This window comes from Oncorhynchus gorbuscha, linkage group LG26 (genome assembly GCF_021184085.1).
Source record: "Oncorhynchus gorbuscha isolate QuinsamMale2020 ecotype Even-year linkage group LG26, OgorEven_v1.0, whole genome shotgun sequence".
Taxonomy (NCBI): Eukaryota; Metazoa; Chordata; class Actinopteri; order Salmoniformes; family Salmonidae; genus Oncorhynchus; species Oncorhynchus gorbuscha.
The window spans coordinates 10,163,573-10,188,376 of NC_060198.1; the positions used below are offsets into that span (position 1 = coordinate 10,163,573).

The 24,804-nt window shown below is 46.0% G+C and overlaps 2 protein-coding genes across 7 annotated transcripts in view; both read right to left on the reverse strand.

Moving 5' to 3' along the window:
- Nucleotides 1–18,074, reverse strand: part of rhbdl3 (rhomboid, veinlet-like 3 (Drosophila)) — a 54,115-nt gene extending 36,041 nt beyond the window's left edge. Inside the window, exons 1-2 of one of the 4 annotated variants that reach the window (XM_046330093.1) lie at nucleotides 17,399–18,074; nucleotides 17,088–17,220 (exon numbers count right to left, since the gene is read on the reverse strand). In XM_046330093.1, the coding sequence (XP_046186049.1) occupies nucleotides 17,088–17,126 (39 nt within the window). In that variant the 5' untranslated portion in view covers nucleotides 17,127–17,220; nucleotides 17,399–18,074. Of the gene's footprint in view, nucleotides 1–15,851; nucleotides 15,876–16,581; nucleotides 17,221–17,398 lie in introns of those variants that run through there. The other 3 variants (XM_046330091.1, XM_046330094.1, XM_046330092.1) reach the window with 3 other exon arrangements.
- Nucleotides 18,075–20,106: 2,032 nt separating this feature from the next.
- Nucleotides 20,107–24,804, reverse strand: part of LOC124015134 (mitochondrial Rho GTPase 1-A-like) — a 55,172-nt gene continuing 50,474 nt past the window's right edge. For all 3 annotated transcript variants that reach the window (XM_046330096.1, XM_046330097.1, XM_046330095.1), the window contains one exon: nucleotides 20,107–21,787. In XM_046330096.1, coding sequence (XP_046186052.1) covers nucleotides 21,670–21,787 — 118 coding nt within the window. In that variant the 3' untranslated portion in view covers nucleotides 20,107–21,669. The remainder of the gene's footprint in view (nucleotides 21,788–24,804) is intronic.

Consider the following 24,804-nt stretch of genomic DNA (forward strand, 5'->3'; position numbering starts at 1 on the left):
CGATGTGTAGAGAGAGGGGGGGGGGGGGGAAGAGCGGCACAGAGAGAGATAGAGACAGAGAGATGTAAGAGGAGACGGCCCAGCGGTCCAAGTGAAAGCTAAGCACCGTCTGCCGATCACCTTGGGTGTGTACTCAGCCGACGAGGTGACCATGACGATGACAAAACAAGAGGGGGGGACAGACGGCTTCCCAGAATAACAGACCTGAGACCTCCACAATGCTCCAAGACTTTGCAGAGAATTTGAAAGAGTGAAAAGACAATTCAGTTGCCACTTTGCTTTTTCTACCAAGGTGAATGAACAATCGGAGGTAAAAAGATATTCAGACAGCAACTCTTGGTAGGACAATGGAAGTTCAGTTAGAGGAGAGAAATAAATATGAGTAAGTATAGAATATGTTATTCTATTCTAAAAACTACAGTGTTCTATTACTATTAACTTCTCATGCTATATCTTTAGCTCCCCAGCAGATTAAAAGGCTTTCCAAATGGCACCCTATTCCCTATATAGTGCACTACTTTTGGCCAGGGTCCATTGGTGGTAATGCACTATGTAAGGAATAGGGTGCCATTTGATAACTGTTTCTTCACTCCCATATGAAGAGTGAGGAGTTAGGGGACAGAAAAAACTGCATTGGTTGCAATGAGAAAACGGATCTCTGCAATTATCACCTTATCTACAATGTAAGATGGCGCCGGAGGGTAGTTTGCTGATGACAACAGTGGTAGGCCTGATCACCGACAATGATGAGTCAGCCTATATGGAGGTCAGAGACCTGACTGTGTGGTGCAAGAACAACAACCTTTCCCTCAACGTGATCAAGACAAAGGAGATGATTGTGGACTACAGGAAAAGGAGGACCGAGCACACCCCCATTCTCATCGGCTGTAGTGGAGCAGGTTGAGAGCTTTAAGTTCCTTGGCGTCCATATCACCAACAAATTAACATGGTCCAAGCATACCAAGACAGTCGTGAAGAGGGCACAGGAGACTGAAAAGATTTGGCATGGGTCCTCAGTTCCTCAAAAGGTTTTACAGCTGCACCATCGAGAGCATCCTGACAGATTGCGTCACTGACTGGTATGGCAACTTCTCTGCCTCTGATCGCAAGGCACTTGATCGCAAGGCACTGCCATCCTGGACCTCTATACCAGGCGGTGTCAGAGGAAGGCCCTAAAAATTGTCAACGACTCCTGCCACCCTAGTCATAGACTGTTCTCTCTGCTACCGCCAAGAAGCTTCTAAACAGCTTCTAACCCCAAGCCATAAGACTCCTGAACAGCTAATCAAATGGCTACCCAGACTATTTGCATTGCCCTCTCCCACACTGCTGCTACTCTCTGTTATGATCTATGCATAGCCACTTTAATAACTCTACCTACATGTACATAATTACCTCAATACCGGTGCCACCGCACATTGACTCTGTACCGGTACCCCTGTACCGGTACCCCCATCTGTTTTGTCATCAAAGCCCCATATACTACCCACCACTGCGACCTGTATGCTCTCGTTGGCTGGCCCTCGCTACATATTCGTCACCAAACCCACTGGCTCCAGGTCATCTAAGTCTTTGCTTGGTAAAGCCCCGCCTTATTTCAGCTCACTGGTCACCATAGCAACACCCGCCCGTAGCACGCACTCCAGCAGGTATATTTCACTGGTCATCCCCAAAGCCAACAGCTTCTTTGGCCACCTTTCCTTCCAGTTCTCTGTTGCCAATGACAGGTAAGAATTGCAAAAATCACCAAAGCTGGAGAATTACATCTCCCTCACTAACTTTAAGCATCAGCTGTCAGAGCAGCTTACCGATCACTGCACCTGTACACAGCCCATCTGTAAATAGCCCACCCAACTACCTCATCCCCATATTGTTATTTTTTTGCTCTTTTGCACCCCAGTATCTCTACTTGAACATTATCATCTGCACAGCTATAACTCCAGTGTTAATGCTAATTGTAATTATTTCACCTCTATGGTCTATTTATTATGATATTGACTGTACGTTTGTTTACCATGTGTAACTGTTGTAATTTTTGTCGCACTGCTTTGCATTATCTTGGCCAGGTCACAATTGTAAATGAGAACTTGTTCTCAACTGGCCTACCTGGTTAAATAAAGGTGAAATAAGAAATACATTTTTTTTAAATATAAACCCCGCTATTGCTATTTACTGCTGCTCTTTAATTATTTGCTAGTCTTCTCTCTTACTTCTTTTTTAAGGTATTTCTTAAAACTGCAAATGAAAAGGTTTGCGGGTGGGAGGAAAAGGTTTGAGAGTGGGAGGAAAAGGTTTGTGGGTGGGAGGAAAAGGTTTGTGGGTGGGAGGAAAAGGTTTGAGAGTGGGAGGAAAAGGTTTGTGGGTGGGAGGAAAAGGTTTGTGGGTGGGAGGAAAAGGTTTGTGGGTGGGAGGAAAAGGTTTGGGTGGGTTTGGGAGGGAAAAGGTTTGTGGGTGGGAGGAAAAGGTTTGTGGGTGGGAGGAAAAGGTTTGTGGGTGGGAGGAAAAGGTTTGTGGGTGGGAGGAAAAGGTTTGAGAGTGGGAGGAAAAGGTTTGAGAGTGGGAGGAAAAGGTTTGTGGGTGGGAGGAAAAGGTTTGTGGGTGGGAGGAAAAGGTTTGTGGGTGGGAGGAAAAGGTTTGTGGGTGGGAGGAAAAGGTTTGTGGGTGGGAGGAAAAGGTTTGAGAGTGGGAGAGGTTTGAGGTGGGAAAAGGTTTGTGGGTGGGAGGAAAAGGTTTGAGGAAAAGGTGGGAGGAAAAGGTTTGCGGGTGGGAGGAAAAGGTTTGGGAAAAGGTTTGAGAGTGGGAGGAAAAGGTTTGTGGGTGGGAGGAAAAGGTTTGAGAGTGGGAGAGGAAAAGGTTTGTGGGTGGGAGGAAAAGGTTTGCGGGTGGGAGGAAAAGGTTTGAGAGTGGGAGAAAAGGTTTGCGGGTGGGAAAAAGGTTTGAGGTTTGAGAGTGGGAGGAAAAGGTTTGCGGGTGGGAGGAAAAGGTTTGAGAGTGGGAGGAAAAGGTTTGTGGGTGGGAGGAAAAGGTTTGTGGGTGGGAGGAAAAGGTTTGCGGGTGGGGGGAAAAGGTTTGTGGGTGGGAGGAAAAGGTTTGTGGGTGGAAGGAAAAGTTGCGGCAGGAAACGCCATAACCTTTGAATTGACTGCCACTCGTTTTATTTAATCTAAACCGTAAACTGTCCTCACTTCAACACTAGTGTAATGTATAGGGAGACGATACACACCGTGAGGTGTTTTAAAGCAGACTGCTTCCTGGCCTTGTGAACACAAGGGAAGTATTCAGTTACACTGGTTTGAGGTTTAAATTAAAGGCATATACACACACACACACACACACACACACACACACACACACACACACACACACACACACACACACACACACACACACACACACACACACACACACACACACACACACACACAGGTTTAGTGATTAAATGCATAATGCAGCATCGTCAATGTTACGCATTAACCCGTCAGAGAGAGAAACATCTGTAGAGGTTTTGTCTGCAGCCTCTGTTTGTCCGTGTAGTCAATGTACCATCTGTCTCAATAAGGACACAATTTTTCTACCGAGGGAGAAGATTTTGATATTGGAAGATGTTGAGTTGTACACGCGGCACTAATGGGAAATGCTTGAGGATGGGAGATTGTTCAGACACATATACACAAATCTGTCCACCACATGGATGGGTAAACACACTGTTTATTGTTGCAGAGTCAACAGTCCACCTGCATTGCTTCGGTGTTGAACCAGTAGGGTTTGTGGTGCAGGAATGTGTCACAGACAGACCGTGTGTGTGTGTGTGTGTGTGTGTGTGCTGATTCACTAGGCCAGTGGGCACCAAGGCATTCCTAGTTGATCAGCTAACATTTCTGTAAAAACAACGATAAAGCCTTGCCAAAGACAGTACAGTCTTAGGCTAAAACTGCTTCTCCAATAGAAATCCCAGATCACACTTGTAGTCTAGCTGCAGAAACACGTTGTTGGGTCTAATGGTCGTCTAGTGCCAAACTGCACTTCCGCAAGCCATCAAATCAAAAGGCACTCCTTCGATATAAAGTAGTTGTTATTTTATTTATTTTTTTAACCCAAATTGAGATATCCAATTGGTAGTTACAGTCTTGTCCCATCGCAAGTCACGTACGGACTCGGGAGAGGCGAAGGTCGAGAGCCATGCGTCCTCAAAAACACGACCCTGCCAAGTCACACTGCTCCTTGACACACTGCTCGCTTAACCTGGAAGCCAGCTGCACCAATGTGTCGGAGGAAACACCGTCCAACTGGCGACCGTGTCAGCGTGCATGCCCCCGGCCCGCCAGTTCCTAGAGGGGGACAAGGACATCCCAGCCGGCCAAACCCTCCCCTAACCAGGACGACGCTGAGCCAATTGTGAGCCGCCTCATGGGTCTCCCGGTCGCGGCCAGCTGCGACACAGCCCGGGCTCGAACCCAAATCTGTAGTGATGCCTCTAGCACTGCTGAGCCACTCAGGAGGCCCTGAGTTGTTTTTGACAAAAATAAAGAGGTGTCAGTTGTTCAGTTTCACGAAGTTGGAGCAATAACATGTTCAAAGATATTGGCGTGAATCTAGGTTAAGCATTTAGATGAGAATATTAACAACTAAGGAAGAATTTTTCACTTCTCTCATTGACTTCTCAAACCCCGGCCTGGTCTGCTTAGTCTGCTTCTCAAACATTCCCGGAAGTCTAGCGATGTTGCGTCTCTGGGTTTAGAAACTCTGGTCTTTCGTTCCTATATATTATTTTTATTATATAAAGTGGCACTCTTGGCAGTAGGTGCACTTGTTTCAGCAGTCTTAATACCGAGACGACAAAGTGTTCCCATTTTGAACCATTTAATGTTTCTGAAGGTAGAACTCCGCCTACCCAGCAGGCCCAGAGAGCAAATCACGTGCACTTATAGGCCTACCGCTGGCCAATCAGATAACTGCAGACACAGTGATCTGAGCTTCCTCGAGCCATAGACTAAAAAGAAGCCTCGAGCACACAGCAAATTTGATACTGTGAGATTTCTAAACTTTTAAAACCATCACTAGAGAGAGACTGTCAACAAATACAGCAAAGAGCTGCTGTTTTTATGAGTATATTCATGTTTAAGCTGTTATTCAGCCGTCAACACTTTGTTCAACACTTTGTTCAACACTTTTAAAAGCCAAGAAATGCACGTTCTCCCTACTTCCACTAGCGCTACAACCAGCACTACAGCTGCAATGAATGAGTAGCAAAGTGTTTCCATAAGCATACGTAGTGCTGGTTGTAGCGCTAGGAAGCTGCTTGACTTTTTTAATATCAATGAATATTTCACTTTCGCTGGTCATCGGAGTAACAACGTCGGTGCATGAGGCAGAAATAATGCAAATGCGACTTGAGTTTCGCCATCAACGGAAGACTGTGTCCCCAGAGCGAGGGAGAGGAGGGACGGTGAGTCGGGTGAGAGGCTGACTCACCGCTGCGCCCTCCCTCCCTCCCTTCAGACTAACCATCAGATGCAGCTCATCAGTCCAGTAAAACAGAAAGGAAATGATTATGCTCACCAGCTGTACCTCATAAGTAAAACAACAATTATATTACCAGTGTGGTCATATTCCTAAACTGTTGTAATATCATTTCTAAACGGTCTGAGAAGAACAACTTTGGCAGGAAGTGGCGGTTCTAGCTTGTAGGCCTCCCTGGGCGACCCCCCTCCAAAAGAACCATGACACCAGTCATTTTTATTCCGACATTTGGAACACAAATAATCATAACATTTAAAACTATATAAATACGTTTACATACAAAAATAAGTCTCATAAATATAATAAAGTAGTAACAAAGACAAATGGAAACCAATTGTAGTATATAAAAACAAATAAAAAATAAATTGATTTATTACACTATTACCCTATTGCTAACAAAAACCACACAAATAAACTAAATTGCACAAATCCTATATCATACAAATAGAATAACACACTTATAAAGAAGAGAACCTGATTATTACACTATAGGACTTCAAACAAGAAACACAAACTAAATTGCACAGCTGCCATCTAAACCATGACCTTTATTGCCTTCCTTGATGCAAAGTCATCAATTACATCATCATAAGAAATCAGCCCAGCAATTGCATGGGCAATACTGATGACAACAAGGCCACTAAGGCGTTCCTGTCACATGGTGGACCTTTCAAAAGCTTCTCTCTGCTTCAGCTGCGATCACTGGATGAGGAAAACAAATTCTGAGAGCAGTCCACAAATGTATATACATTTCTGAGAGCTCCCTTTCGTGTATCATCATCAGCGGATCAAGCAGGTTCATGGTCTTCGATGGCAAGTCAGGCAAGTTCTTCAGTTCCTGTGCAATCCAAGCCATCCAAGTCGGAGTGTTCTTTATAGTGCAGTGTCATACCTCACATTGTTCTGTCAGCTCCTCATTTGAGAGACTTTGGAAGGTTGACAGCACATTTTCCAATATGGAAAATCTTTCCCGAAGGGCTGAGGTTGCAGCATCAACAACGACATTGAAAAATGTCACCACCAGCTTCTTCAGGGCATCACTCAAAAGGTTCATCAAATGATTCGTATGAAAAGTGCCACGTTGTGGAACTCAGCCTTCTTGTGATGTAGAACGGCCTCTACATGCAAATATCCTTGGCTGGCGTTTGTGCGGTCATAAAGCCTGTTGCCGTACCACACCACTGTACAGATGCTGAAGCGCCATGATCCCACCTCCTCTGACAAGGACTGGGCCTCAATCTTTATCACAGGGTCTTTGGTTTGATCCCTCACCTCAATCAGTGCCTCGTTCACTGCTGCTGCCTGAGACCTCAGTGGCTCGACACTCTTAACTTGACTCTACCACCTCGTCTCAGTCCACATCTTCAAAGTGATGTCCACGTGTTTTTTTCAGGATGGCCAATCTCTGTGTGGAGGCTGAGAACAAGGTGTACAGTTTGTGTAAGATGCCAAAGTAACCTGTGGCATCGACAGAACATTTAGCAGCATCAGCCACGACCAGGTTCAATGTGTGAGCCCCACATGGCTCCAATAGAGCTCTTGGATTCATTTCCAGGAGTCTGGCTTGGACACCTTTGTTTTTGCCTCTCATGTTGGCCCCGTTATCACAAGACTGTCCGCTGCAGTCCTTAAAATGAATTTTTAGCTCCTCTAATCTTTTGAGAATCAGGGATGCCAAATGTTGGTCCGTGGACTCCTCTGCCTCCAGAAAAACCCCATCAAATGTTCCTGTGTGTGGCTCCTCCTTCAGGGACACAATTCTAATCACAACTGTTCAGTGTGGCTGAGGTGCAATCTAGAATGATAGAGAATCATTTTGCCAGCTTGGTGTCACTCACCGTTATTGAAATGATCTTGCTACTCAACAAATCAATGAGTTCATTCTGTATTTGGTTGCCAAGGTAGCTGGTGGTGTGACTCGAGGTCCCTTTTTGGACACGGATCAAATCATGACTATATCAAATTGTGCCATCAGTCCAACCTCTGAGGAAATTTCCATTTGATGGAGAGTAGTGTTTCTGTGTGTCTCCTTAGTGGCAGATTTCTAATTGCCAGAGACTACACAATAGCAGTCAGATGTGTCAACACCTCTCAGCCTCCATAAGTGCCATCTGGTGATCAATTGTTTCCCCTTTTGTGAGTCTCATTGCCAGTTCTTTCCATGTTTTCATGCAGTTCTGGTGTTCTGGACTGATGCCGTATGAAGTCAGCAAAGAACTTGCATGTTTCCAGTCAGTCAGTCAGTCCCGAGTTTGCTAAATGAATTTTCTTCTTAGAAAAGAGTTTGCAGCAGAAGCAGAAGAGGCTGTTGTTTCTTTCAGAATACACCAACCAACTGCTAGGGATTATTTCATCACTCACCAAGGTCTTCCTGAAATACTGGTAGTGGCAACTTCTTCAATCACTCTCATTCCTTGGGGAAACAAAGTCAGGTGGTACCTCACTTGGTCCTCTGCAAACTAGTTGTGTCTGAATTGTGTCAGTCAGAACTGAAGGCCAGTCAGCAGGGTCTGTAGACAGTGTGTCACGAGTTCCACCGAAGGTGTCTCCCCTGCCTGTTCGGGCGGCGCTCGACGGTCTACTAGCTGCCACCGATCCCCTTTTCCTTTTCTGTTTGTTATGTCTTATTGGTTGCACCTGTTTCTTATTTGAGTTTTGGTTCAGGACTAATTTAGGCCTGTTAGGTCCATCTGCTTTTGTGCGGGCTCGTTTTCTGTTAGTCTAGGTTGGTTACGTGTTGTGTTCCCTGTCTGTTTGTGCCCAGTTTTGGGTTGGACACTTGTCTTCGCCTGTTGTTTTTGGCGTTAATTGTGGATACCGCAATAAAGTTCGGTTTCCCCCATTTTCCTCTGCTCTCTGCGCTTGACTCCGCCCCCACCACTCCTGGCTGCGTGACACAGTGGTTCATCCTCAGCAGCAGGATTTGGTGAGGATGATGCTACAGGCATTTCTAATGGAAAGCACATGGGCATTAGTTTACACACGTTATTCACAGCCTTTATAGTGATGGAACACCCCACATTACATACCCAGTAATAATTAAAATCCTTGTTACCTACAATATGTAAATTTAGAACTTTGCAAAAGGGAAATTATTTATTTTGTTTATGTTATGTAGGGATGCACACACACACACACACACACACACACACACACACACACACACACACACACACACACACACACACACACACACACACACACACACACACACACACACGTGCCTGTGTGCCACAAACACACCTGAAGAATCCTGCTGGGGAGCAGTGGAAGCAAATGGGTCTTCATCCTCAGGCTCAGACAACATTTGTGAAGAGAACTGTATGGCTGAGGAGGTAGATGGCTCCTCATCCTGAGGCTCCGAGATCATTTCTGAAGAGGCCTATGTGGCTGAGGAGAAGAATGGCTCCTCATTCTGGCCAGTGCCAGAGGGTGCTCCAAAGTATTTCAGAAGGTCCCCTGAATTTGCATTAAAATACAGTATACAAATGCAACAAAATGTCTGCGAAACCACAGTATATATTCACAGTATTATGAATGATTTGTGGTTTATTTGGTAGCAATTCTCAGTGTGACTGATTTTACTAATTGCATTAGTACTGTACAAAGTTAGAGGTTCGCTATTTGATAGATTCCACCGCTCCCCCTACCTCGGGCTTCTAGTGGGGAGACCTGAGGTTAACCTATCCCCGCCCCTCTCCCCAACACGTACTTCTGAGTGGGAACCTCCCAGGCAGTAGCCTGCCTAGCTCAACTAGAAATCAGGGCGCCCAATCCGACAAGGTTATTTGACCCACAGTCCCAGGCGGTGACATGATATCATTGATGTGCAAATGAGCAACAGAATATCTATTTTTTGTGTGGTCACCCCGTGCCGTGCCTGGCAAAATGCCGCACTGGTCGGCTGCCCATGTCGCCCATACCTAAATTTGCCAATGTTGGCAGGTCAATTAAAGCATAGCCAATATGCAGTGGTAATTTATTGGGCCTATAGCCTACGACAAACCTGATTGATACAGAACTGTTTTTAATAGGCTCATGGCTTACATCTTATGGCGTGTTTAAAAACTAAATCTGATCTCAGCTTGCATTTTGACTCAGAAAGTGATCCCGACTCAGAGAAGGTTGGTTACCACTGCACTACACTACACCTTTTTGTCTTACCTAAACCCCAGTATAACTTGTCCGGAACACACACTCTCACAAAACACACACTTTCACAAGAAACACACACAAACCCAATGAGTAAAACGTAGAAACTCCAACAACCACAAAGACAGCAGAAAGACTTTGGCACAAAAGGCATGAAACCCACTGCATACTGCAGGCCCCCAGGCGTTTAGAGAAGAGTGGTGGGTCCCTGCCAGGAGAGGACTCTCCCAGTATAGTATCCCCTGTAACCACAACCTGTGGGAAGGTATCACAGTTTCAGCCATAAGGAATGAATGGACCTTAGTGTCTATGATCCCAATAGATCTGAGTGACAAGCTGAAATAGGAGCCGCTTAGCACCTCCGCCCGCTCCCAAGTTCGTGGAATCTTGACACTGCAGGGTAGGTTCTACTACTGTACTCAGCCTATGGGCTAGACTGGGAGCTTTGAGTGACATGTAACTTGCTCCCACAGTCAGAGAGAAATTAAGAGGATTAACTTTTCACTGAGCGTAAGAAGTCAAGTTAACAAAAAACCCAGAGGATGTCACTAACAGGATGTCACCCCATCAGACCCCTGCAGTAACCTACTGAAGTGTGTGTGTAAACGTACTCAAGCGGCGGTGAACTTAAGAGAGCCTGTAAGTGGATGATGGGTAGTCTCCTCTCCTCAGCAATGTTATCCACTTCACTGTGGAAGCCAAGTCGGCCGAAAAACTAAACAGGGAGGGGGGGGGACACAGCGTCTCTGCACTGACAGCTGGAGTGTCCCTACATCCACATAGTCACAGTCAACCACTCTCCACAGAGTCAACCACTCTCCACAGAGTCAACCACTCTCCACAGAGTCAACCACTCTCCACAGAGTCAACCACTCTCCACAGAGTCAACCACTCTCCACAGAGTCAACCACTCTCCACAGAGGTACCACTCACTGGCATCGATTCCACCCCGCTGACCCCCTCTAACAGATTAACATATCGAAGACAAACACAGGGACATACCGTATGTACACACAGTCACACACACACAGGGGACCACCCTGCACCATGTGGGTAGAGCACGTAGCATTGAACCATCAAAAGACACACGTTCATTTGTGCTGCCATCTCTCATCTCTCCATGTGTACACACTGCAGTCCGCAGCCAATTATGACTGAAGCAGCAGCACATCTGTGTATCGACAGGCAGGGGAGGGGCTATTTATAGAGCAACATTAGAAGATCTGCTCACAACTTACTGACTGGAACTCCCTTTCATTAGGGAAATAAGGAAATGTATTTAAAGCCTTTAGAGACTAGTAAGAGAGACGCAAACAGATTGGGTCTCTAAGTAAAAAGATAGACTATAGCCTACATGTAGAGCTTTACATATAGACTGATCTATCTCTCGGATGAGAACCTCAACACTGAGAGAACAGTGGTTCGGGAGGGGAAGAGAGGAGGTATGGTAAACCAGCATCAACACACACAGATGCACGTTTGGGGAACTAACAGGAAGTAAACAGCGAAATGCTGAGAGAAATGGGATGAGAAATGGGATGAGAGAGGACGTACAGCAAACCCTACAATCAGACCAGGGCCACCATTTTGGCTCAAACCCAATTAGTGCCAATTACCTGGACTGTTGACAATCAACCCTCTGGGTCATGACAATGGAGAGGAGAGGAACGAGAGGGTTGAGAGGCTGGCAGCTGGACCATGTGGGGACCGAGGGAGTGGAGCTAAACAAAAGATTTCTGAAATGATGGCTGCCTGCCTTCCTATTCTGTCAATGGCAGCCACTTCACATGCTCATTGACACATACAACAGCATGAGATAAAGAGCCCAGATTGAGAGGCATGCACACACACTAAGAACAACTGGGTCGGCCTGCTGGGTGGCGCAGTGGTCTAGGGCACTGTATCACAGTGCTAGTTGAGCCAGCAGAGACTCTGGGCCCTGGCTCTGTCGCAGCCGGCCGCGACCGGGAGGTCCGTGGGGTGAGGCACAATTGGCCTAGCGTCGTCCGGGTTAGGCCGGTAGGGATATCCTTGTCTCATCGCGCACTAGCGACTCCTGTGGTGGGCCGGGCACAGTGCACGCTAACCAGGTCGCCAGGTGCACAGTGTTTCCTCCGACACATTGGTGTTAAGAAGCAGTGCGGCTTGGTTGGGTTGTGTTTCGGAGGACTCGTGGCTTTCGACCTTCGTCTCTCCCGAGCCCATACGGGAGTTGTAGCGATGAGACAAGATAGTAACTACTAACAATTGGATACCACAAAAATGGGGTAAAATGTTTAAAATAAATAAAAAGGACAAGCGGGTCCCCACTCCGATCAAGGAGCATTTGACTGGTTCCTGTCCCCAGTTCACTGTAGCGTGTAATGTGACAGGATTCTGGTCAAAACAACTGGATGTGTGTACACCAGTGTAGGCTGGTGAAAACCATGTGTTTAATTAGTGTATTCGATACCATTCCACTCCAGCCACTACCAAATACCCCGTCCTCCCAAATTAAGGTGCCACCAACCTCCTGTGGTGTACACTGTGTGCCCATGTGAATAAGTCTTAAACCCCATAATTCCCTCTGTTCTGGACGCGTGCCTGTTGGCGTCCTAACAGGTCAGAGGCAAGCAGAGCAGGATTGTGTGTGTACAGTACAGTGGCACACGTCAACACAAAGGGCGCAGTGTGGGGACGACTGGCCATTGTGGGGACACACAGGGAAGGCAGATGGGGGTAATAACTGGGAATGGGGCCTTGCAGAACAAGTGTTATCGCACAGCACTCCAACACAGGTTCTCCCTGTTACCGGTCAATGGTTCAGTCACAGTCTGTACCATAGGAATATCATCTGTAGATAGGGCTGGGAACTGTTCTATAGATTCTATTTCTATGGTATGTACTCTGACTCAAATAAGCGGGTGTTAAGAGCTTGTGTTTAAGTCATTCAGTATACGGACTTAATATTCCACATCGGGTGCTGACTTCATCTGGGCACTTCCATGGGAAGGTAAGAGGGGGTGTGACTAATGGAGACATTCCCATCCCAGATAATGGCTGTGTGTGTACACAGTCTGGGTTGTACACAGCAATCTGACAGTGCAACAAGCAAGAAACACAATAAGCTCCTACTCCCTCTCCACCAACCACTGAGGAAACTGGATGAGGTGACGCAACAAATATCCACTATAACATTTGTAATGCACACTGCCTTACACAGTCATAAAAACAAAAATCCCTTGGGTCATCTTTCAAGGGAAAACACCAAGTTGTTTGTTTCATTTTTCCAGATCCATCCTATTTATAACAGCAAGCCCTTAATACATTCCTACTTACATCGTCCAATCCTGCAAAACAAGCTGAAAATCTGTGAGGGCAAGACAAATACTCAGACTGTTTCTTCTTGAGTGGTTTCACCATCATCACTAATCAGGCCAGTAGTGTGCGTGTGTGTGTGTGTGTGCAGTAGTCCCCATTCCCTAGTATGTTTAGAGATCTTAGATAGCTCTGATTTGTGTAACCTATCGTAGGTTTATTATCTTATTTCCTGGTTGAAGAGAAAGCACTTTCACTGCAACAAAGCCCTCTCAGGGGACAGTGTGGGTACTGAACAGAGCACACAGCACTTTGATTAAAACACCAGCCTGGGAGACATTAAGTTATGTGTCCCAAATGGCGCACTACCCATAGGGTTCTGGTCTAAAGTAGTGTACTACATAGGGAATAGGGAGCCATTTGGGACAGATCTTAGAAAGAGGCGTTGGCACATGGGCCAGCTAAACAATCTGGGTGATGTGGATGGACAGTTTGTGCTCTCAAGATGACAAGGCAGAGAATTATGGGAAATGGTATACCTGTATCAAATTACCTGTGACCCAAAATGTTCCCTATTCCCTAAATAGTGCACAACTTTTGAACATGGCTCTGTTCAAGATTAGTCCACCATATAGGAAATACGGTGCTAATTGGAGCACAAACATTTGCCATTTAAGCTAAACATCCATCAAGCAAGGCCTATTCCTCCATTTATGAGCTAAACATCCAACGAGCAGGGCCTATTCCTCCATTTAAGCTAAACATCCAACGAGCAGGGCCTATTCCTCCATTTGAGCTAAACATCCAACGAGCAGGGCCTATTCCTCCATTTGAGCTAAACATCCAACGAGCAGGGCCTATTCCTCCATTTGAGCTAAACATCCAACGAGCAGGGCCTATTCCTCCATTTGAGCTAAACATCCAACGAGCAGGGCCTATTCCTCCATTTGAGCTAAACATCCAACAAGCAGGGCCTATTCCTCCATTTATGAGCTAAACATCCAACGAGCAGGGCCTATTCCTCCATTTGAGCTAAACATCCAACAAGCAGGGCCTATTCCTCCATTTATGAGCTAAACATCCAACGAGCAGGGCCTATTCCTCCATTTGAGCTAAACATCCAACAAGCAGGGCCTATTCCTCCATTTATGAGCTAAACATCCAACGAGCAGGGCCTATTCCTCCATTTGAGCTAAACATCCAACAAGCAGGGCCTATTCCTCCATTTATGAGCTAAACATCCAACGAGCAGGGCCTATTCCTCCATTTATGAGCTAAACATCCAACGAGCAAAGCCTATTCCTCCATTTATGAGCTAAACATCCAACAAGCAAGGCCTATTCCTCCATTTATGAGCTAAACATCCAATGAGCAAAGCCTATTCCTCCATTTATGAGCTAAACATCCAACGAGCAGGGCCTATTCCTCCATTTATGAACTAAACATCCAACAAGCAAAGCCTATTCCTCCATTTATGAGCTAAACATCTAACAAGCAAGGCCTATTCCTCCATTTATGAGCTAAACATCCAACAAGCAAGGCCTATTCCTCCATTTATGAGCTAAACATCCAACAAGCAGGGCCTATTCCTCCATTTATGAGCTAAACATCCAACGAGCAGGGCCTATTCCTCCATTTATGAGCTAAACATCCAATGAGCAAAGCCTATTCCTCCATTTATGAGCTAAACATCCAATGAGCAGGGCCTATTCCTCCATTTATGAACGTCCAACTATTCCTTTTATTTCAGTCCCCCAATGGTTGCCAGTAAAAATCCCCATTTCTGGTCCACCATCCACCACCCTATCATTTATCTTCCTTAGTGTCCACTGTGAGGAGCTGAGTGACCCTAAAGGTCAACATTTCCAATGTATGACAAATGGAAGGGGTCATTTAAGAGGTGGATGGGGGGAGGGAATAAAAGAGTGAAAGGGCATTTGTAGCTGCCAGACTGGACAGCAACCCCTTCTATAGGCTATATTTGGTTTGCCCCCCTCCCGTCTAGTCTGAAGGCCACTTGAGAAATTCAAAGCGAGGCCGCGCCGCATAAAGGGAGTGGATTGAGAGGCCCGCTTAATGCCTGTCCACAATGTCTACCCCCACCCCCACCCCACACACCAAAGACACCCACCCCTTTTTCCCGTAATCCCATGAGTCCCCGGCCAGTCCTCCCAGAGCCTGAAAGAGCGAGCCTGACACGAGTCTGACTCCCCCCCCCCCTGTCCCCCTCCCTAAACCCATTATACTTCCTTTGTCCCCCCCTGAGGGACCAGGAGTGAGTGTAGGGCCCATCGGCCAGGCTTGAGCAGGCAGGTGTTGAGGCAGCTCCAGTGGGATGGAGTGGTGGGAGAGGGGGTGTGCGTGAGTCAGGGGGGGGGTCTGGTTCTCCGTCTGTCAGGACAACCTGATGGCCTGGGCATAACACACACCCACCTCTTGTTTGTCGCTGACATGACAGCCCACAGGGCCACAGGCAGAGCAACGGCAACTGTAACCAGGATTATGTATTGCTCTAAATGCATTTGGGAGGGTCGATGTCAGGAGGAGGGACACACCCACCACAACCTGCTTGGTTCTTTTATCTGGCTCTCCATCAAGGGCACAACTCACCACCACCACAGGAATGACAGGAGTTAGACATTATAATAATGGCAAGGATAGTTGACTTGTTATTCTATGAGTATTGGGGCGAAGATTAAGCACAGCTCATAAATCACAGTTCTAGTACTAAACACGGCAGTAATAAAAGCACGTGCTTAACTTGTAACAAGTTACAAAGTTAGGACAGCAAACAGTTCCTCACATAAAAAGGCAGGTAAGTTGACACCCTTCATGAGCGCGCATGCAACAGAGAGAGTCTGTAACACAACGACGATACATACCTTGTCGAACAGAGATTTCCATTGCTGAGATGGGGAAAGAGGAAAGGAGCGGGTGGGGAAAGAGGAAAGGAGCGGGTGGGGAAAGAGGAAAGGAGCGGGTGGGGAAAGAGGAAAGGAGCGGGTGGGGAAAGAGGAAAGGAGCGGGTGGGGAAAGAGGAAAGGAGCGGGTAGGGAAAGAGGAAAGGAGCGGGTAGGGAAAGAGGAAAGGAGCGGGTAGGGAAAGGGAGAGAGAAGAGGAAAGAAAAGGTTTCAGAGAGAAAGATGCCATTTAACAGAGACACGCCTGTCATTAAGGAGTGATATCAGCAGGTAGCCTACAAGTGCTTTCCTTCATTCAATGAATCAATATCATTGGACAATTGAGGACATCATCGGTTATGTATGGTAGTAGCCATGCTACGTCTGCTCGGGTTAGCTGTAATGAACACATGTAGCCAATGGATTGTTGACTGTGATGATATAATGACTATGCTCTATGAAGCTGTCTGAGAATGGTCGCTGGCATAGTAATATTCATAGTTTACAGCCATAACACAGTATGATATAATTCTGACATAACATAGGTCATCATAGTAAATAAAAATGAGTTATTTGAATTGTCTAGTTAAATTTAAAAAAATATACGCTAGTGTAGAATACACCATGGGAAAAAAGGGTGTCTTTAGGGTGATCTGTTTTAGGATGAAATTGAAAAATGCTGATGACAATATGAATATGGCTCAAGACTTACGTCCTCTGGGGCCACGGGAAGGACATCGATACTCTCCAGCACTTCTATCTCGTCTCCCTCGGCGTTCGCTGCCACTGCTGGAGAGGAATGCACCGGCACGTCCCGAGACGCGTCCGGCATCGTCAGGCTGCCCCTCTCCTCAATACTCTACTGCTATTTGAGCCACATTACGCACATAATCCATATTAGAGAAATTCCAAGCGAGGCTAATCAACGCAGGTGTCTCAAACACAATTGGGTATACTTATTCCAACCCTGGTCCTCTGAGGCTATTTGGAAAAATATATTAGCCCACGAAATAACATCTATCCTCCGTTTGTTCACAAGCTCATTGAAGAGAAAATATATGTTCAATAGATAAAAAGTTGAGTGCCGAGTTGGGTGTCCGTGGAGTGCACATCTGCGTCTCGCCACTCCGAGCGACAGTGTGTGTGTGTGTGTGTGTAACAACTGAATTGGATGTGTGTGGCCACCAAGTCCTTCTCCTATTTCATACGACAGCCCACCTGCACCTCAGTCCAGCTCTCTGTGGACAGACACGGCATTTTTCACTCCGGAAGTACTGAATTCTCATTGGGACGGACAGGCAGGCAACTATCCAAGTTGACAGCAGTGATTGTTCATTCCAATGTGACTCACCTGAAAATTAAATAGAATAGAGGTGTGTGTGGCGATAATGAAAGCAATTGGCTACTCACTTCAAGCATAGTTGTAAAAAATACACAGCATAAAACAGCATATAATGCTACTCAGTCTACTGCGGAAAAAGCAGCATGCGTAGCCTAAATGCCATGCCATTCGGTCACTGAACACTCACTCAAAAGATGTCGAGTCGACCGTCCAAAAGTCGCGCAAGTGTAAATTCAGGTGCGTCATTGTACTCTCGCAGTTGTTTTCAGCGACGCATATCAGCCAGTTGCCGAACTCCGCCGTCTCACAGTCAGCAGCCTCTAGGAACACACCGACTCTGCTCCCCGAGTTGGATCGCGACCAGCCTGCACTCGGGCACTGTTCAAGCCGGAAGGTAGGCAGGCAATTACCTTCGGCTCTGTTGTACTGCCACATGCGTGCCTCCGGCGCAGAGAAATATGGATGTTTGGCTGCGAGGTGAGAACACCACCCACACCCACAGAAGGCTTCGAAGTACCCCGGTTCACACCAGCTGGCTCTCACTCCAGTACTTTATCACGTTATGTCATCAGATAGACAGTGCGCGCATGCGACTCAGTGAGGAGACTTGGCTGAAGAGGATTCAAATTCAACTCTCACAAATGTGAGTGTGGGCTATTAAAATACATAACATAGTATTCAGACAGTGGAAGTGCCTGATACGGATCTAATTCAAAGAGGGACAATTCTATCCTGTAATATTTCCATCCAACATTCACTGAAAGGGTGGCGAATTCAATCATGAATCATAGCACCCACTGAGCTACGATCATAGTCAGTTTAGGACACTTATGGTACCAAACACTGTTTTACTTTTCGTTTCACCTTCCTTCCCCTCTGTATCTGGGTGGCAAGTGGATTGGGGTTCAGAGGAGGGGTAATAAGGGCCTGTAAATTCCAGGTTGTGTTTCAGGGTCATAAACAAACACTCCCCTGCAAGCCTGCAATGACAATCAGCAAAATTATGAGTCCTCCATTCCAGAGGACCACCTACCCATTATCTATAATCACTTCAAACAAACCATTCATTTAAGATCAACTTGTGTGTGTGTGTTGTGTCGTGTGTGTGCCCACGCAAGTTATTTTGTGGCTGTGGGGTGCAGCTGCTTTTGAGTGGGCTGGTAGCACTGTAAAGAGATTGTATCTCTCTCACAAAACTTCTCCATGCTATTCGATAGTATTACCATGGAAACAATATGGTCATAGGTTATTTTTAACCGTATGGGTCTTCTGACACCTACACAGCACGTTTGGATGAAACTGCAGCCAACAATGTTTTAACAGCGAAATACTATACTACCAACCCTACAGTCCTCAACTGGCCTCGAAACGCTTCCTCCGAGAGAGGGCTAAGCTGTTGGGATGCCATCTGCAGTCAACTGTACAATTACCACGTGTGAGATGACAATTGAACTAATCTCGTCACCCAGAACCACATCGCAACTACTCTATAAGTATACTGAATGTGGGGTCTTCATTTCTGACGACTTTCCCGATTACTTTAGCCTAACACTGCTGTGGTTTCCATTCAAACTTCTACTTAGATCATGCTCACTTGAGTATCACCGTCTGATAGCCATGGCTTAACTAACCCATGAGGAAAGCATTCCAATCCCCTGCTGGTTGCACATGTTGAAATCTATGCAATTTGGCCAGTTAGACACTTAGTCATATGTTGCTTATGAGTTACAGCGACACTTGGAGACAATCATAGTATCCACATCTCCCATGTCACCAGTGAGTGACTCAAACCATTGGCCCGCCTGCAAGGAGGGGAACCGCCAATTTAAATGACCTAACTGGGTGAATCATTCACGTGTCAACTTTCACAGGTCAAATGGCGTCAGCTCTGAAAGCGGAACAGCCCACGGGAGAGGAATGCTTATCAACGCCGTCTCAGAATGTGAGTAGCAGCTGTCTGTGTAGGTGTAAACTGGTGAAAACAGGAACATATGACCTGCTAGACACACATGTACTCACTCACACGTACACTGTTAAGGCTCTGCGTTCCATGTATTTGCATCTCTCACACGCGCGCACACACACACACAGAGTGAACATAAACAGACCAATCGGTTAGGCCCTAGGGAATAATCTTCATGGTTTAACAGGCAATTTTATGCAGTCTGGTGGGGATCATTAGAGAGAGACCGGTTAAATCTGTCCCCGAGGGACCCGTTCTGCCCTGCATATTGTTCTAGGTAACCGTGGTGGTGTACAGTCTGTGCTGTCTTGTGGATATTGGAATCATTATGACAATACTGCCACCATGTGTCCACAGGCAGACCAACAGTTACATCACATTACCTCATCCTTCACGTGAACTTTGGGAGCAAGAATCAGGGGGAATGACATCACTTTCTGCCTCCTTCCCTGACCAATGTAGTGAGGATCTGAAATGAAATGACCTCAAGACGACAACAAATACACTCTAGACAAAATTTCAATCACTTCTGCAGTCTGCAGATATAATAATAATATATAATATATGCCATTTAGCAGACGCTTTTATCCAAAGCGACTTACAGTCATGTGTGCATACATTCTACGTATGGGTGGTCCCGGGGATTGAACCCACTACCCTGGCGTTACAAGCGCCATGCTCTACCAACTGAGCTACAGAGGACCGCAGATGACTTGCATAACGTGCTCTGAGGGAGGCACTGTTCCGAAAACGTTGGCGATACCCAATAAATCATTGGAAGCGTATATATTATGCGACTTTATTTAAAATGTACCTCTCCGTTTGCCAGCACCTCTTGACTATTTGGATGTGCATCAACTGCTGCTTTTTATATGAAGTGCATTATGGGGGAAAAGGATGGATCCCAAAGGCAATAAAAAACATTCTTGACACAGGATTAAAGTGGATTTATTATAAACATTGGAAAGGCAAAATGTGAAACACAATTGTCCTAATGTTCTGGGAGTTGGGGTTGCTGGATAACATTTGGATAATTGGAATAGTACCATTGTGAGGAATGTTGGCTTCATAATAACAGTATATTTTATATAACAATATTGGATGATGATCAGAAAAAAGCAACGCATGCAAATACAGCTCCTGCAAATAGAACTGTACAGCCTCACATAGCAAGCACACACAATTTTGACATGCTCGCCCAACACACACCGTTTGATTTGACATGCATGCCCAACACACACACACACCACCTGGGTAGTCCATACCCATACAGGAAGCCATGGGAGGGCCACAGAGGATACTTCTGCCTTACTGAGTTCTAGGGGTAAGGCTCAGACATACGGCGCAGGCATCCCAACCGGAACATCCATAGATTGAACATGGGCCGATTCAGCCTTACAAAATGTGTAAGTGTGTCACCAAGCTTCTGGCCCTGGAAGGCAAACTAAAGAACAACCTTTTAATAACAGCAGAACAGCCTTTACTGAACAGGTTTGAGGATATTAGAAACGACTAAATAACGGAGTGAAAGCGAATCCCTTTATAGCTTCGAATGTGGCTTTGTTGTACCATTATAGCTTCAGCACATGAACTTCATAATGTCCCGTTTGGTCAATTAAAACAAACATACAAGCAGTTATATATATACACATGTTATTTACACATTGCTTCAGTATTTGTTTTAAAGCATATGTTGTTGTGTATGGTATTGGTTCTTTTGCGTTCCCATTTCACTACCCTTACTTCAACTGATTAAGATCGAGTTGTTTCACCATTACACTACCCTTACTTCAACTGATTAAGATCGAGTTTCACCATTTCACTACCCTTACTTCAACTGATTAAGATCGAGTTTCACCATTTCACTACCCTTACTTCAACTGATTAAGATCGAGTTTCACAATTTCACTACCCTTACTTCAACTGATTAAGATTGAGTTGTTTCACCATTACACTACCCTTACTTCAACTGATTAAGATAGAGTTGTTTCACCATTTCAATCCACACAGGTATCCCCCCCAAAAATGTTATATATATATTGCGCAAAGAGAAGAAATCACGAGCTTCATCAGTACTTATATAATCACATTTTGAATATAAATATTATATTTAGACATACTGAGTGTGCAGACACCAAAATAAAGAATATCAGTCATTTTCTTGTGAAATCTCTAGGTGTAAAACTAAATAAAGTTAGCTTTTTCCCCCTCATCACATGGGGGACATACTGGATGTTTTAGGACCGTACAGAGATATTTATTGGGAGAGGGTACAAGGTTTAGCCTGGTCCCAGATCTGTTTGTGCGGTCCCGCCAACTCCTATTTCCTATGGGGCAGATCCTAAGTTGAATTTTCACTTAGTCATGTATTGATGTCAATGGGAGACTGGAGTAAATCCTAGCTTTTCACTTATAGACCTAGTAGTTGGCAAAAAAGCACAAACAGATTTGGGTACAAGTATCGCAGAGGTTAGATTTGCACGGTGGTGGGTGGATCACCGTTGTTTGAGCAGCACTCTGTACATGGCGAATCCCAGCACGGCGAACACAGTGGCTCCCGCGCTCACTCTCAACCAGAAGGTGGAGCTCTTCAAGTCAGCCTGTGTCACATGTCTGAGAAGAGATAGAGAGAGAGACACACGCAGAAGAGAGAGAGACACACGCAGAAGAGAGAGAGACACACGCAGAAGAGCGAGAGACACACACAGAAGAGCGAGAGACACACACAGAAGAGCGAGAGACACACACAGAAGAGCGAGAGACACACACAGAAGAGCGAGAGACACACACAGAAGAGCGAGAGACACACACAGAAGAGCGAGAGAGACAGACACACACAGAAGAGCGAGAGAGAGAGACACACACAGAAGAGCGAGAGAGAGAGACACACACAGAAGAGCGAGAGAGAGAGACACACACAGAAGAGCGAGAGAGAGAGACACACACAGAAGAGCGAGAGAGAGAGACACACACAGAAGAGCGAGAGAGAGAGACACACACAGAAGAGCGAGAGAGAGAGACACACACAGAAGAGCGAGAGAGAGAGACACACACAGAAGAGCGAGAGAGAGAGACACACACAGAAGAGCGAGAGAGAGAGACACACAGAAGAGCGAGAGAGAGGGACACACACAGAAGAGCGAGAGAGAGGGACACACACAGAAGAGCGAGAGAGAGGGACACACACAGAAGAGCGAGAGAGAGGGACACACACAGAAGAGCGAGAGAGAGGGACACACACAGAAGAGCGAGAGAGAGGGACACACACAGAAGAGCGAGAGAGAGGGACACACACAGAAGAGCGAGAGAGAGGGACACACACAGAAGAGCGAGAGAGAGGACACACACAGAAGAGCGAGAGAGAGGGACACACACAGAAGAGCGAGAGAGAGGGACACACACAGAAGAGTGAGAGAGAGAGACACACACAGAAGAGCGAGAGAGAGAGACACACACAGAAGAGCGAGAGAGAGAGACACACACAGAAGAGCGAGAGAGAGAGACACACACAGAAGAGCGAGAGAGAGAGACACACACAGAAGAGCGAGAGAGAGAGACACACACAGAAGAGCGAGAGAGAGACACACACAGAAGAGCGAGAGAGAGACACACACAGAAGAGCGAGAGAGAGAGACACACACAGAAGAGCGAGAGAGAGACACACACAGAAGAGCGAGAGAGAGACACACACAGAAGAGCGAGAGAGAGACACACACAGAAGAGCACACACAGAAGAGAGAGACACACACAGAAGAGCGAGAGAGAGACACACACAGAAGAGCGAGAGAGAGACACACACAGAAGAGCGAGAGAGAGACACACACAGAAGAGCGAGAGAGAGACACACACAGAAGAGCGAGAGAGAGACACACACAGAAGAGCGAGAGAGAGACACACACAGAAGAGCGAGAGAGAGACACACACAGAAGAGCGAGAGAGAGACACACACAGAAGAGCGAGAGAGAGACACACACAGAAGAGCGAGAGAGAGACACACACAGAAGAGCGAGAGAGAGACACACACAGAAGAGCGAGAGAGAGACACACAGAAGAGCAGAGAGAGACACACAGAGAGAGACACACACAGAAGAGCGAGAGAGAGACACACACAGAAGAGCGAGAGAGAGACACAGAAGAGCGAGAGAGAGACACAGAAGAGCGAGAGAGAGAGAGACACAGAAGAGCGAGAGAGAGAGAGACACAGAAGAGCGAGAGAGAGAGAGACACAGAAGAGCGAGAGAGAGAAGAGAGAAGAGAGAGAAGAGCGAGCGAGCGAGCAGAGCCAGAGAGAGAGAGAGACACACAGAAGAGCGAGAGAGAGAGAGAGAGAAATACACACAGAAGAGAGAAATACACACAGAAGAGAGAAATACACACAGGAGAGAAATACACACAGAAGAGAGAAATACACACAGAAGAGAGATACAGAAGAGAGAGATATACAGGAGAGAGAGAGAGAGAGAGCAAGAGAGAAATAAACAGAGTGAGAGCACATAGGTCAGACAACTAAGCAACAATATGTAACGCTTTTACATAACCTCTCTGCTTACACAGATCATGATACACGCTACAGTGCATTCAGAAAGTATTCAGGCCCCTTCAATTTTTCCACATTTTGTTACATTACAGCCTTATTCTAAAATGTAATGTATTTTTGTATATAAAAAAAAATCTACACACAATGACAAAGCAAAAACATTTTAAAAAACTTTTTTTTGCAAACGTATTAAAAGATTTAAAACAGAAATACCTTATTTACATAAGTATTCAGACCATTTGCTATGAGACTTGAAATTGAGCTCAGGTGCATCACTGTTTCCATTGATCATCCTTGTTGTTTCTACAAGTTGATTGCAGAAACATTACCTGAGGTAAATTCAATTGATTGGACATGATTTGGAAAGGCACACACCTGTCTATCTAAGGTCCCGAAGTTGAAAATGCAGGTCAGAGCAAAACCAAGCCACGAGGTCGAATAAATTGTCCGTAGAGCTCCATGACAGGATTGTGTCGAGGCACAGATCTGGGGAAGGGTACCAAAAAATATCTGCAGCATGGAAGGTCCATGAACACAGTGGCGTCCATCATTCTTAAATGGAAGAAGTTTGGAACCACCAAGACTCTTCCTGGAGCTGGCCGCCCAAACAAACTGAGCAATCGGGGGAGAAGGGCCTTGGTCAGGGAAGTGACCAAGAACCCGATGTTCACTGACAGAATTCCAGAGTTCCACTGTGGAGATGGGAGATTCTTCCAGAAGGACAACCATCTCTGCAGCACTACTACCTATCAGGCCTTTATGGTAGAGTGGCCTGACGGAAGCCACTCCTCAGTAAGACACATCTTGACAGCCCGCTATTTCTGGAGTTTTCCAAAAGGCACCTAAATGACTGTCAGACCATGAGAAACAAGATTCTCTGGTCTGATGAAACCAAGATTGAACTATTTGGCCTGAAAAAGACAACCATCTCTGCAGCACTACTACCTATCAGGCCTTTATGGTAGAGTGGCCTGACGGAAGCCACTCCTCAGTAAGACACGACAGCCCGCTTGGAGTTTTCCAAAAGGCACCTAAATGACTGTCAGACCATGAGAAACAAGATTCTCTGGTCTGATGAAACCAAGATTGAACT